General features: G+C 44.7%; 1 protein-coding gene across 1 annotated transcript in view; it reads right to left on the reverse strand.

Annotated features, from left to right (window-relative positions):
- The window catches only part of LOC146812520 (bactericidal permeability-increasing protein-like), a 137,214-nt gene extending 123,918 nt beyond the window's left edge, over window positions 1-13,296 (reverse strand). The window contains exons 1-2 of the mRNA XM_085619532.1: window positions 13,154-13,296; window positions 2,553-2,675 (exon numbers count right to left, since the gene is read on the reverse strand). Coding sequence (XP_085475658.1) covers window positions 2,553-2,661 — 109 coding nt within the window. The 5' untranslated portion in view covers window positions 2,662-2,675; window positions 13,154-13,296. The remainder of the gene's footprint in view (window positions 1-2,552; window positions 2,676-13,153) is intronic.
- Window positions 13,297-14,405: the final 1,109 nt, after the last annotated feature.

The raw sequence follows: 14,405 nt of genomic DNA on the forward strand, positions 1-14,405 counted from the left end.
AAAAAAATCGCGCTACCTCAGCCTTAACTCAGGAATTTAACACCTGTTAAATTCCTGACTAAGGCATACTTTTAATGGGATATGGATTATGCTGATAGGACCACAGGGTCCTATCAGCAATATTATCTCTGTTTTCAATGGAACATCGCTGGTTTTCCAGCGATGTTCCATTGAAAACAACGCTATCGCTGAAATGTTATCGTCATAGCGCTATGCGTTGTAAATATAGCGTTATCATGGTGATACTATTCAGCGATAGCTGGCGATAAATTTTCTATCGCTATGAACGGCCAGCGATAATTATCGCTGGCCGTTGATAATATGCCCCATAGTTCATTAGGCTGTCGGAAAGTCTAGCACTAATTACAGAAAATAACTGGAAGGGTGTTTTAAAATCTTTTAGAAAACCAGTTATTTTTATCCCGGTGAATCTCTCAGTACCTCACACCATTATGCAAGAGCCCACTTTCCTTCGTAGACATGGCAATTTCCAGGCAGTGCATAGCTGGAGACAAAGCAACCAAGAAATGTAAAGAAAAGCAAGGGTAGCGAAGGTGAGACACTAAAATGTTCCTATTTTGTGCGGAAATTATTTTTATTTCTGATGCAGCGCTAAAATTTGCACTTTGCCAAGCTGGAGAAGCGTGCTAATTGCTATCCACCGTAAAGCGTTTCAATTCCACATGAGGGGTTGTAAGCGCTGTACTATATATAAGTGCAATAACAAAACGTTACAATACCATCAAGGCACAAGCCGGAGGTACACCTGGGTGGACGGCGTCCACCCACTGTTTTCACAGAGTGGACGCCGTTCCGGAGTAATTTTCAGACACCAGGACACGTTCAGCAGCGCCTGCACATTGCATGCTTTTCTTCCAAGCAGCAACGTGCAGGCGGCGATGGGGTTTAGTCATTTTAAATTGCAGGTGGGCAATAAACAGAGGCCGAATTTAAGGGGCCATTAGTCCTCCTTTTGTTTCAATATCCCGGCTGAGAGCTATCTGGAGCCTCACACTTAGATGCAAATGCAATGGAGGGGAAACAAAAGCTAACAGCTTGTTATCACTTCACAGGTATTTCAGAGAGGCATGGTTTTGACTTTGTTCAGTAACCGTATATAATAGATATGCATACACTGTAAAAATGGCAGATGTGTTGATCTGTCCTAGTATTTTCACAAACACCAATTTAAATACCACTATTTCTTTTTTATAGCGCTACTCATGTCAATGCAGGGTGTCAGAGCGCTTTACATACACATACACATTATACATTGACAATAAATCATGTGTGTGTAAATCAATGTACAGGATGTGGTATATAAAACCAGAGCCACTGGAATTATGCAGCAGTGAAGGATTAAATTATGTGGCAGGGTTTACTAAATTACGTGGCAACAAAATATAAATCATGTAGCATAATGTAGCACATTGTGTGATGGTACCAGTTCTTTATTTTGTCATACTTTTACACCTTATCATGGTCTGGATGAAGATTTCACCTTATTACTACTAGTTTAAGACCCAAATACAGCAATATGCAACTGAAAGGTGAACAGTCAACCTTTGCAAACTGTCTTCCAGTGCAAAGTAATACACTTTTTTAGTAACTTTTGATCCGTTTGAACTAGAAACACATTTTTTTTGTCAAAATTATGCAGCAGATGATGGATTATGTGTCAAATGTGGTAAATCCATAATTAATCAAAAAAAATGCAGTGGCAGCAGAATCGCATAACTCCAGTGGGCCTGCATGAGACAGTGAGGGTTACAAGGCCTTCATATCGCACTGCGCTATATTAGAAGTATTGCGATTTATGAACCGCTAGTAACAAAAGGAACTCTTTGTTAAAAACAGTAAACCACTTACCTACCTACATAAATTAAAAATGGATCATCTGCGTGTTACATGATGTACTTTTCAGGAAACACATCAACCCTCTATGCTACTTTGATTCCAAACTGGGACAAGAGAAAACACAGATCTCTCCAGCAAATGCCTTAACCTCCAGAGTTATTTTGCCATTATTATTCTTTCCTGAGATTTACTGGGCGCACAAAGATCTCTTCAGCCGGTGCATTAACAGCATAAGGTATTTTAAAAGGCAGACTTTTCAACCCATTAAGTAAAACACATTTCTCCTTGTTGACAATTTCATCGCGGCAGAGGTTAAAAAAACATAAATGTACAAGTTGAGGCCCAGATTTCAAGGTTGCGTCACTTATTTTGGCACAACCCCAAAGCAAAATCTCATTTCTTACGTCTCATGATACGCTCACATGTACTCCAGAGAGACCTGCTAAATATATGTGAGATCTTAAGACCCAATGTCACTTTTTCTGTTGTCACTTCCTGTGAGTTCATAGTTGTGGTGTTGCTTCCTGTGATATCACTTCCTGTGATTCCATGTGCAATGTCACGCGCTGTGATGTCACATGCCATGATGTCACTTGAATACTGCCTAACTTGGTCAGTCCCTCCACTTCTTTTTTAGGACTTGTGCCTGGGCCCCCGGTATACGTCTGCTCCCCTCTACTCAATGTGTCACTTACCCTCTTCAAGTGCTTTCCTTGTGATACGCCCTTTCAGCCCAGGGTTGGAGGTCTCAGCGCCCAGCACGGTGCACAGCAGGGCGGCGACCCACAGTATCTTTTGAGGCATCTCTAAGCCAGACTCTGTTGGAAAAATACAGTTTTTGTCAGCACCAAAAACCAAGACAGGCACCTGCAAGATCACACAAAGAGAGACAATAACACTCATAGCTGCAACTTCAATTAGAGGCCACTGTACGAGGACAGAGGGAGCTGGCCAATCAGAGGAGACCGGGGGATCCACAAAAGGAAGGTGGGAGGAAGATGGGTCTCTTTTCCCTGGTCTAGTCTGCACATGCAGGGCGCCTTGCACCTACTACAAAATCTCCTTATGGAATTAAAACAAGCAGGCCTGCTCTCTTCTTTCATGATGACAGAACACAGAGGGTGCACCAAATGCTGGAGAGGCTAGGTAAAGTTTTACCAGAAAACACATTTTCCACATAGAATGAAAACGGCCCTACATAATGTTATTGACAAGCTTGGAGAGGAGTCCCCAACCATCTTCCACCCAAATCTCCCCAAAAAGTAGGTAGCAATGAACAGGACTAACTCTCGGGGTGCGAATTGGTTTACCTGAGAAACTTACCTGCAAAGTAATATAATTATTGCAAGCTTAATTTTCAAAACTGTGCTTTTATTTTCCTACATAGTTGAGTCAATAGCAATATCCCCAAACATGGCCGACTAACAAAAGCAATCTTCTCGCTTTTATTGTGCTTCTGTTTTATGTGTCTCACTCTAATATCTTTTACAATTAACTTTGTACAATCAGAGTGCGTTTGGAAGATTTGAAATATATTCAGCTTTTGTCCCGCTTCGACGAGAATCCTGTTTGCCTGCTCTTCCTTCACTGTAGCGAGTGGTGCTACAGTTGTTGCTACTTTCAGCCTCCGTTGTGGGTTTAGCCGGCGCTTTGCGGGAAGAGGAAAGGGAGGAAAACTACCTCTCCCAGACGACCCCTGCATGTTCCACCTGTGCTGAGGACCGCCCACCTGATCTCCCGCCCACCGGACCTTCAAAAGAACTCGCGGAACCCGCTGGTGCGGGTCCCGCTTCGACGAGAATCCTGTTTGCCTGCTCTTCCTTCACTGTAGCGAGTGGTGCTACAGTTGTTGCTACTTTCAGCCTCCGTTGTGGGTTTAGCCGGCGCTTTGCGGGAAGAGGAAAGGGAGGAAAACTACCTCTCCCAGACGACCCCTGCATGTTCCACCTGTGCTGAGGACCGCCCACCTGATCTCCCGCCCACCGGACCTTCAAAAGAACTCACGGAACCCGCTGGTGTGGGTCCCGCTTCGACGAGAATCCTGTTTGCCTGCTCTTCCTTCACTGTAGCGAGTGGTGCTACAGTTGTTGCTACTTTCAGCCTCCGTTGTGGGTTTAGCCGGCGCTTTGCGGGAAGAGGAAAGGGAGGAAAACTACCTCTCCCAGACGACCCCTGCATGTTCCACCTGTGCTGAGGACTGCCCACCTGATCTCCCGCCCATTCCCATTGCTTCTATTTAGTTCAGTCTTCATTTCCGCAGCGCGGAACGCGCGCGGGAACGAGCCCGGGACAAGGGCGGGACCGTCTGCGGCCGTCAGAGGCCGGAGGAGGCCGGGCTGGGCCACCCCTCTAGGTCTCCTGCTCTATTGTACTGACAGTGTCAAAGCGGTGCGCTATCAAGTACTTTATGTGCCAGGTGTGGGTGTGTTGGTTGATGCCTTTGGCCTTACACCCGATTTACTAGGCTTATATTGCATTGTTTGTAGTGTGTTCATGGCCATACTTACACGTTCGGGAAAGGGAGGCGGGATTGGTGGGAGCTCAGTTAGTGGCACTTTAGATAATTTTATTATTCGTGCCTGTTCTGTCTTAGAAAAGGAAATTGCCATAACTGAGCGCCGTCTATCTCTTGATCCGTCTGTTAACAAACGCTCGTCATTGGGCTATATAGCTACGGTGCCTTCACCTGTTATCGAACCTACTCAGATCACCACGAACAGATCGGTGACTCTTCAGAGTCCGGCGCTCAGCGCCGGCACTAGCTCTGATATCTCCCCAGACCGTGGTCCTCCCTTACAATCAGATCCCTCCCGTTTCTCACTACAGGCCAACCAAACATCGCCTTTAGTACTGACTACAAACTTAGACTCTCCCCTTGCTACTGTTTTTCCCATTGAGGATACTAACAACCTCGGGTCTAAAACTGCTCCTAGTAAGAGGAAAAGAGCAGGAAGTGGCCGCAAAGGGGTCTGCCAAAAGGCTCTTAAGAAATGCAAAACTAAGTTACACAATAGTATCATTACCAAACCACGTCACACTGAATTATTGATTTCTCGCCACCAGCAATCACACTCATCCACTGCACATCCCTCTAACCTAACTTTTCAATCAGCACTTGTAGAGCAGTTACCTCCCATCCCAGGTCCCTCTGGTTCTCAGTCTCAATCATCTCTCATAGACCAAATTGAACACCTCATCAAATCTTTCACACTTCCCTTGATCGAAAGGGTGAGGACTTTGTCAGAGAGGCTTGAGAGATTTGAGCAGGCCTCTTTAGACAACTTCTTCTCTCTCAAATCATTGATCAAGCTTCAATCGAAGATTGGCCAGAACAACTCTGTGACCGTGGCTCCTATTTCCAATATTCAAAGCGAGTCCTCCTCACAATTTATCTCGCAAAATTCAAATACCAACCTAGGTACAAGGTCTAAGCATGGTGCACCTACACCTCGCCCCAAATCTGCATCCTCTACATGTACCCGGACTTCCAAATCCACGAACAACGAAACTTTAGTTCCAGGCTTAACTACTTGTCCTGATGTTATGGAAGTGCCGGCTCATGAAGCAGAATCTAACAAGAACCGGCCTAAATCTCCTGATGTGTGCCCCACTCCAGCCCGCTTGGTCGACAAATCTAGCGATATTCAGCAACCCCTACCTCACATAAACCTACCACCGGAATGTTCCCCTTATGTGGCTGTTTTAGTAGGTGTCCCTCGACTCAAAGCTGGTAAATTTGAATCTTTTACAGAGCTAAAAAACAAAACAACCCACTGGCTGAATACCAACAGGCCGCTCCCCAGGAATCTGGATGGCCACGTTCTCCATGTTAGGAGGGTTTCTTGGGTGGGCAATAGACGTAAAAATCTTCCTGGGGACTGTATTCTCGTAAATTTTAGGGATCCTCGGGTCCCACTGCTTATTTGTAAGCACTACTCTGGTCCCGTTACAAATGGTATAGAATGTTGTGACTTAAGCCAATTTTATTCAGATTTTACATATTCTCTTTATCCTCAACCTCCTCCACTTTTAGGTTATGATGGTTTCCAAAAGGGGGCACAGTGTATGGATGTTAACAACTTTCCCTCCTTTCCCCGCACTATGCATTGGGAACCGCATTTTCCGCATGATTCTTACTGAAATGATAACCTTGCCGTTATTGATTCTTGTACCCCTGATGGTAATGGTCATAGTGAAGCAGTGGGGGCTTTTTTAGCATTGGATGGGGATTCCTTATCCATCACTTCCCCACTCAATCTTCATCATCAGAGTCCACAGCCCGATACATATCCCCTGTATAGAGATTGCTTTCCATTGCTACCCATACGTAATCCATCCTATGGCGTTTCTAATTCTGTTACTTCCCCTACTATTTGCGATTCACCTTCAGATATCTCTTCCCTAAAGATTCTAAGCTGGAATGTTGCTGGCATTGCCAGCAAACTTGATCTCCCAACTTGGAATTCTCTGATAGAACCTTTTTGTATTTGTATTTTCCAAGAGACTTGGAGTACAGCACCATATCATATGGTTGGCTACACCACCTTCTTTGAGCCGGCCATTCTATCCCCGTCTGGGAGAGGTCGCCCTTCCGGCGGCCTCCTCATTTGGGTTAGTATTTCTCTTGGGTGCACTGTCAAACAGGCCTGTCATATCTCTCCTGATATCCTAAGGATTAACATCAAGAGAGCCCAGGGCAGAAAGTCCCTTGATCTACTAAATGTTTATGCTAGAGGCCTAAGCGGGGGAGCTTTGTCACCTACCCTCATACTCCTTGAACGGGAGTTGCGCAAGTGCCATCACGCATCACGTGTTTTGGTAGTAGGAGACTTTAATTGCTCTTTTGAGCCCCTTACATCGCTTGATCTTCCCGATCTCCTGGAGGATGACGCCAAGAGAGGCATTCCTTTATTATCATTGCCTCCTGTTAGGAGATGGTCTAAGTCAGTTATATTTATGAACACCATGGTCTTAGAGTTCGGTCTAAGGGCAGCTAACGGTAGAACTCCTTCAGTCCTACATGGTGCTCATACCTATAATAGGATAGATCACACCTCAAGGATAGATTATATCCTCTTAGACCTCCAATTGTGGCCATATGTGTTGGATATGGAAGTAATCTCTACTATTGATAGTGACCACAATCAGCTATCCCTAAGCCTTCAATCGCTTGGGGAGGGAAAGATTGGTCCTATGACCCCGGCAGATGGTCCTCTCATGACAACCCTTGAGGTACATCCTTCAAACTGTGAAAGACGCCTTAAATGGCGCAAAGTGGCTCTTGATGAGAAGAAAGTTCAGTCGATCATTACTATTCTGCTCTCAGTAGAAGCAGAGTTAGCCGTGTTCAATACTGATGAGATTGCCTATAGCAAGGTTCCAACTTGTTTTCAACGTACTATTGAAGATTTGGGGTCCTTATTTTTAGTAAGCGGGAAAAGAGGGCCTACGAGGGGGAGGGGAAGGGGTAATCAAAACCCCACGGGAGGTTGGTATACACAAAAATGTAGACGGATGAAATCCGCCTTAATTATGGCCCTCAAGAGTAGAGTTGCGTCTGAGATTCAGCTGGCCAGGAGAGCATATAGAATTACTATCTCAGATGCTAAAAAGGACTGGGAAGAATTGTTCTGGCTGACGTTAAAGGAGGCCTCACACAAGCGGGACTCTTCCCATTTTTGGAGTACAATCAGGTCTAAGAATAGACCTGACCATGCCCTTATGACCTGCAACATTCCTGGTGCAGTTTGGTTCGACCACTTCTTTAAGCTTTACTCTCTTCGACCAGAGAGTGAGGGGGAGCTTCCCTTTGTGGAGGTCTCCCCGTCACTGGCCTTTTTGAATACTAATCCCTTTACTGAAGGGGAAGTGGTCAATGCCATTAAGTCTATCGTCCCCCAGAAGGCAGCTGGTCCCGACGGCATTCCTGGGGATGTTCTTAAACTAGATCCAGTCAGATGGGGGAAGCTCCTCTCAACATTAATCAATGCCATTGTCAACGGCGCTCTGGTCCCCGAATCTTGGAAGGGGGCTGAGGTAGTCCCGATCTTTAAAAAGGGTGGTAGGGAAGATCCTGCTAACTACCGCCCTATTAGCCTGATCGATTCAACCCAAAAGGTTGTTGGGAAGGTGATTTTGGAGAGAATGCTGTCATGGATAAACGACAACAGTATCCTCTCTGATTACCAGGCAGGCTTTAGAACCGGGACAGGAACCATAGAGCAAGTATTTAGATTACTCCTCATCTACTGGAAGGTTGTTCTTATTGGCAAAGGTAGTCTCTACCTTGCCTTTATAGATCTAAAAACAGCCTTCGATCTGGTTCCCCGTTCTACCTTGTGGAATGTACTTGCCAGTATGAAGATTCCATCTTATCTACTGACCCTCTTAATAAAATTACATGAGGGTAATTATGCACAGGTGCGCTGGGGTCACCAGGGTCAAAAAACAGAGAGAATACCAGTGAACAGGGGTGTTCGCCAGGGATGCGTTCTTGCCCCTACTCTTTTTTCACTTTATGTGAATGGAGTAGTGGAGCATTTGTCGCAATCCCCTTTGGACGCACCATCCCTGGCGGGCGAACGTATACCAACTCTCCTGTTCGCTGACGATACTCTGTTACTTTCTAAAACCCCGAAGGGCCTTCAAACCCTTCTTGATAGCTTTCAAGCTTTCTGTAATGTTAGAGGGCTTATAATAAATACCACCAAAACCAAATACTTAATCCTGAACCCTCCTAAAAAGTTAGGTCGGCCCCCCGTCCTGAATGCAGTTAATTTGGATAGAGTAAATGAATTTGACTACTTGGGCATACGCCTTTCAGATTCAATGCACTGGTCAACCCACATACAAAAGATGCTTATAAATCATAAGCGGGTTACCGGTGCCCTCCTTAGAGAGCATCGCACTTCCTCGTCCAGACCAATAGCACCAGCCCTCAAGATATATAAAGCAAGAGGTGTAAGTTCAGCACTTTATGGTGCTGAATTATGGGGCTTAAATAATATTGATGAGCTTGCCAAATCCGACTCCAATTTCTATAAGGAACTGATGGCACTTCCTCAGAGCACACCCGCGGTTCCTCTGTTGTTGGATTTAGGGTGCCAATCATTGAAAGATATGGCAAGAGTTCGCCCCCTCCTCTTATGGACTCGGCTTTGGCGTACTCCAGAGTTAGCAAAGTATGCCGAGGGATTGTCTGAAATACTCTCTATGCCCTCTTGGTACAAAATCAAATGGCTGAAGGATGTCAAGACCTTATTCTATGAACTTGGCTTAAACGAAGCTTGGGAGAATAGAACCCCACCCCCGAAAGCTGAACTAAAGAAAATATACTGGAGGTGGGTCACAGCAAAGAGAATTTCTACTCCCCATGGCTCTAAATGCACTACTGAGTTTTTAAAACTTAAAGACGAAGTGCGTTTTGAGCCCTATCTTGACATCATTCAAAAACCTTTTGACCGAGCACTCTATTTTAAATTTAGGATTGGTACCCTTCCAGTCCGCGAATTAACAGCACGTTGGAAACCTCCACTGCAAACATCACCATTTTGTCCCTTTTGTGAGTCCAGGGTTGAATCAATTGCTCATGTATTATTTGCATGCCCTGAGTTCAAAATCCCTAGGTTACATTGGTTGAAACCCTTGTGCAGAGTTCTTGGGACAAGAGATTATATTACAGCTTTACGCATTTTTAAGTCTGACACTAGAACTGTGTATGTCTGTGCACTATCTAAGTTCTTAAAATGGGCCTGGCTGTTAAGATCCAAAGCCCTTGCAGTTTAATATAACACAGTTCTTTCCTTCTGCCATTCTGATGTTTTACTATTGTTTTTTAAGATTGTCCTATTTATATGTTTATATGTATTTTTAATTCACAATCGCTCTAGGATTATTGGTGATGCTTTCTTCTTTTTTGTATAATCCTGCGATTTTATAATGGTTTGTAATATTATATTTGTATTGCTCACAAGATATTTTATATCGAAATAAAGCTTATTTCATTCATTCATATATTCAGCTTTTGTTTACAAAATGTAAAGTTAAACGTTTAGTCTGTATGAAAGGTTTTCCCTGAAGCACTGCAGTTTGTGAAAGCAGTAAGCCTGTGCAGTTCTTATGAAACTGCAGTGACACTGCTTGTCGCTGGGCAGAGCAAGAATCTGTCATTGTTCCCTCTTGTACTTTTAAATGACAGACTCACCACAATGCAGCTGCTCAGAGCTGTACAGACTTGTATTTTGGTTCCACTCAAAGGGGCACTTGCCAGGGAACAAAAAATAACTTAATTGTATTTATGAACAGAGAAGGTGATTATTTAAAAGGAGGCCTGGTGGGCATGGGTCTTACTTAGAGTGCATAAGTGAGGGTCAGACCATGCATAGTCACAGCCATCAGCCTGCCCTAAATGGAAGGTTCTTTGTCTGAACATAAGGAGTTCATGGAACATGGAATGGATGATTGAGTGTCTGGCAGGTCTCTCAGACAAGCTTGCAACCCTGCAGCTATTTGTAGCACAGCAGACCCCCCAAGCTTGGCCTGGTGCAGTGCTTAATTTGTAAAAATAAAGAAGTGCCAGGGCCCTCGCCAGGAGGCCGCTGCAGCTTGCGTCGCACATTGCCCCTGCCAGCACTGCCAATGGCAGTACCGGCACAATTACTAATCATTACACTCTTAGAAGTGTAACAATTCAGTCTACAATAACCCCCAAAGCTATAAGAAAGGCTTGGGCAGAAATCAATAGCCATTTTTAACAGAGCCATCATGTGGCAGACTGGTGCAAGTCCTGGTGTTGACAATTAATTGCCGGCGCTGAGCACCAGAAACCACCGGCTCAAATTAAGCACTGGCCTGATATCTTATAGAGGGCAAGGGTAGGGCTAACATTTATAGAATCCTTTGCCCGGAGAACTATGCTAAATGGGACTTGTCTTGTGGCGGTCGGGCATCCACCATACCCATCTTGCTACCTTGACATGTTAGGGACGCTTGAATGGCTTCTCCCACCCCTGCCTGTAGATGCTTGCCAGGAATCCTACCATTATCCCAAAGAGTTGACTGTGCCAGTAAGGGGATCTGGGCAGTGCACAGGCGGTGGTTGGAAATGCTCGCCATAGGGCTAGGACTTACACGCACTTTGGAGCGAATTCAACTCCAGTTTCCTTCTTTGTCACCCTTGGCCACCAGAGTGCCTGCATTTACCAATTGCCAGATATTTTCTCCAATGTTTGCCCAAAACCCACTGGAGGGGCACTTCTCTTTGTAGTTGAGGCTTATCACTGGGATCTATATGTGCGTCATAAGGGCGTGCATATATGTCAACAAGTCAACCAAGGGATTAGTATTTTACAGGTAACCTAGTAACAATGTGAAACCATTGGCCTCCGCTGCCGGAGCCATGGGCATGGTACCACTGATGGATGAGTGCCAGAAATGTGGTCACACCAGGCAGATTCTTCTAGGACCACAGGAGACAAAGATATACCTTGTGTGATTCTTTGGTGGTGCTTAATTTCTTTTTTTTTTTGGGAGGTGCGAGAGAGGTGGAAAATCACAGTACCACACAACTAGAGCCTTCTATTGTGTGCTTATTCATTTTTGGGAGAAACTAGGGAATGTTCTCACACCCCCTGTCTATACTTCTATATCTTGATACTTCATCGCTGTCCCGCTTTAAGAAGAAGGGACTGGATTTCAGACCCATGAGCCCAATGTACAATATGATTTTGCGGCCGCAAAGCCTGTGATTTGCAACATTAACATCAGAAGCTGCAATGTACTAAAGTCTTTCTGACTTGTAAAGTCCATTTTCCAAACCATTTTGAATCAAATGGCAAAAGACATGTCCCTCTCTTCTTTAAAAATCATAGGCTTCCCTTGAAGTCATTGCCAGCATGATCATTTTATTTAAAGCAGCCTCTGATACTTAAAAAAAGAATTTTCACTTACAGGAACGGAGGTTTATTGTCCCTTGCAGTGCTTAATTTGAGCAGGTGGTTTCCGGTGCTCTGCACCAGCACTTAATTGTCAACACCAGCACTTCTAACAGCTGCCACATAGTGGCGCTGTTTGTATAATTTAGAGATGAGCAGCACAACAGTTGTTTAATAATTACAAATAACTAATACGTTTCGCCCACGACATTCTTATAGCTTTAGCGGCCTCAAACATGCTGAATTATCACACTTGTAGCAGTGTGATGGTTAGTAGTTGTGTAGGCAGGGTCGGCTCTAGGGTGGTGTGACCGGTGCCATCACACCAGGTGCTGGCTTCCTGGGTGCGCCATGTTTGCAACGTTATTAAGCTTTTAAAGCACCTGCTGCTGCGTTCCTTTCCTCCGGCAATTACCAGGCCTCACAAAAATGTCAAGATAACTCCTCTGATTAATGTTCTTCCTGGAGAGAGATCGGAATTTTATGTAGTTGAGGTTTTGACTTATGTGAAGGTAGCACAGAGGGTTAATATGCCTGCTGGAAAGAACGTGTACCAAGTAGATTACAGAGTGCATATAATGTAAATAGATCAGCAGGTTACTGCTTTTAAAAGAGCCATCCTTTTTATCATAGAACTGCATACACACTGCAAAGTATACATTCGAACAGTGATTAATGTTGCAAAAAAGGTAAATATGGGTAGAAATCGATTCTTAATATTAAAGAAAACTCCCAACTACGCTGCTTCTTTTCCGACTCTGAGTTTGGGCTTCTCCACATCAAGCACTCCTAAACTATACTGCCTACCAGTATGGATGGCATGTGACTCCTACACTTTTAGTCGTTTGGCTTATGTAGCATTTCCTATACACTGATTTACACATGTATGATTGATTGTCTCTGTGTAATGTGTGTGTGATGCAAAGTGCTCAGACATACTTTACTGGTATGAGTGGCGCAATATAACAAATTCAATGCATCTGAGAGAGAGTGGTTATGGAGACTTGGTCACTGTTAAAGGGTGCTAGTGAGAGAATCCGTGGTGAAGGTGGTCATTGGGGGGAGCGCCAGCTAACATTGTTGCACTGGGCGCCACCAGCGCTAAAGCCGGCCCTGTGTGTAGGTTCCGTCATTGGGTGTGTGGGCAGTGACAATGGGTGGTGCGAGCTTCCGTTGCCTCATGACGAGGGCCCTGGCACAAATTAAGCACTGCTTGCAGGCCTCCATCCGTGCATTCACAGGGAGCCCCACCACGCCTCATATAGTAATGGAATACGATACACCCCTGTGAGTAGTTTGTGGCATGAAGGTTGAGGCGGAATGATGATGAATATCAAAACACAAAAGATCTGAGACATACTTACAGACCCTGTAGGACTTGACGATGTGAGCTCTGTGCAGTTCGTACACCTCCTGCAGTATCTCCAGACAGCGCTTCATTCATGCATTCATCAGTGGAGGAGAATGATTACCATACGCAGAAGACTGACTGATAGCTCACCTGTGGGCCGCAAAGAACTTGGTTGGAACATTTATATGTCTTCCTCCAATGAACGTCACATTGACAAACACACAGAACCTGTTTTCAATGGCATGATGTCCCAGACCTAATTAAAACTGGCAACATTGTTCAATCGTCACCGCACACTTCAGTAAACACGGCTTCCGGATTATTCCAGGAAGCCATTGGGTGTGTGTGCATAACAGTTTAGCTGAGCGACCATAGTACAGAGTTAAAGACAAAGGGCCTTGTTTAGAGTTTGGCAGATGCACAAAATTGGCAGCTATCCAGTTAGCCGTATCTCAACTCCATTGTGGCCGATGGCACTTGTAATACGGTGGACAGAATGTCCTTCACATTTTGACAGAGTATCCTGTCCATCAAACTCTAAATAAGAGCCAGAGTTTCCAGAACCATAGCAGGCCCAATTCACAAAAAGTAGTTGGAAATTTACACCCGTAGGTTTCCTCTATGTTTTGGAGCCTATTTCCGACGACCATGAGATTCACACAACAATCCACAACTCCTTCTGGGAATCTGCTACAGACCCAGAATTCCAAGATTTGTTCTGGAATGTTTTCCCAAGTCCATGTTATACCACAGCATTATCATTTACACATGTGCACATGTTGGTGTTGTTGTACCATGCATGTGTAAATGTAACACAATAGTGCAATTGCACTATATACTTTATTTTTGTTTGACAAAGAACATTGTTTTACCTGTAGACAAAACAATTTCTTCTACAGCCCCTTGAAAGAGGTATATCTCTGAAGTGTGCGCGTGTTCGACTACATTCCAAAGTACTAATGTACTAACACACAAGAGTGCGCCTATGAGCTACGCTGGGAACCAAAATGCACAGAAACCAATGGTTCCTGGACCCATTGAAGCAGCCAGTGTCATCATGACATTGTCTCTCTCCACATCAGGGCCGGCTCTAGGGAGGTGTGACTGGTGCCACCGCACCGGGTGCTGGCTTCCTGGGGGTGCCGTATTTGCAAGTTTATTATGTTTTTAAAGCACCTGCTGCCATGTTCCTTTCCTCCGGAAGTTACCAGGCCTCACAAAAATGTCAAGTTAAATCCTGTGATTAATATTCTTCCTGGAGAGAG

This window comes from Triturus cristatus, chromosome 7 (assembly GCF_964204655.1).
Source record: "Triturus cristatus chromosome 7, aTriCri1.1, whole genome shotgun sequence".
Taxonomy (NCBI): domain Eukaryota; kingdom Metazoa; phylum Chordata; class Amphibia; order Caudata; family Salamandridae; genus Triturus; species Triturus cristatus.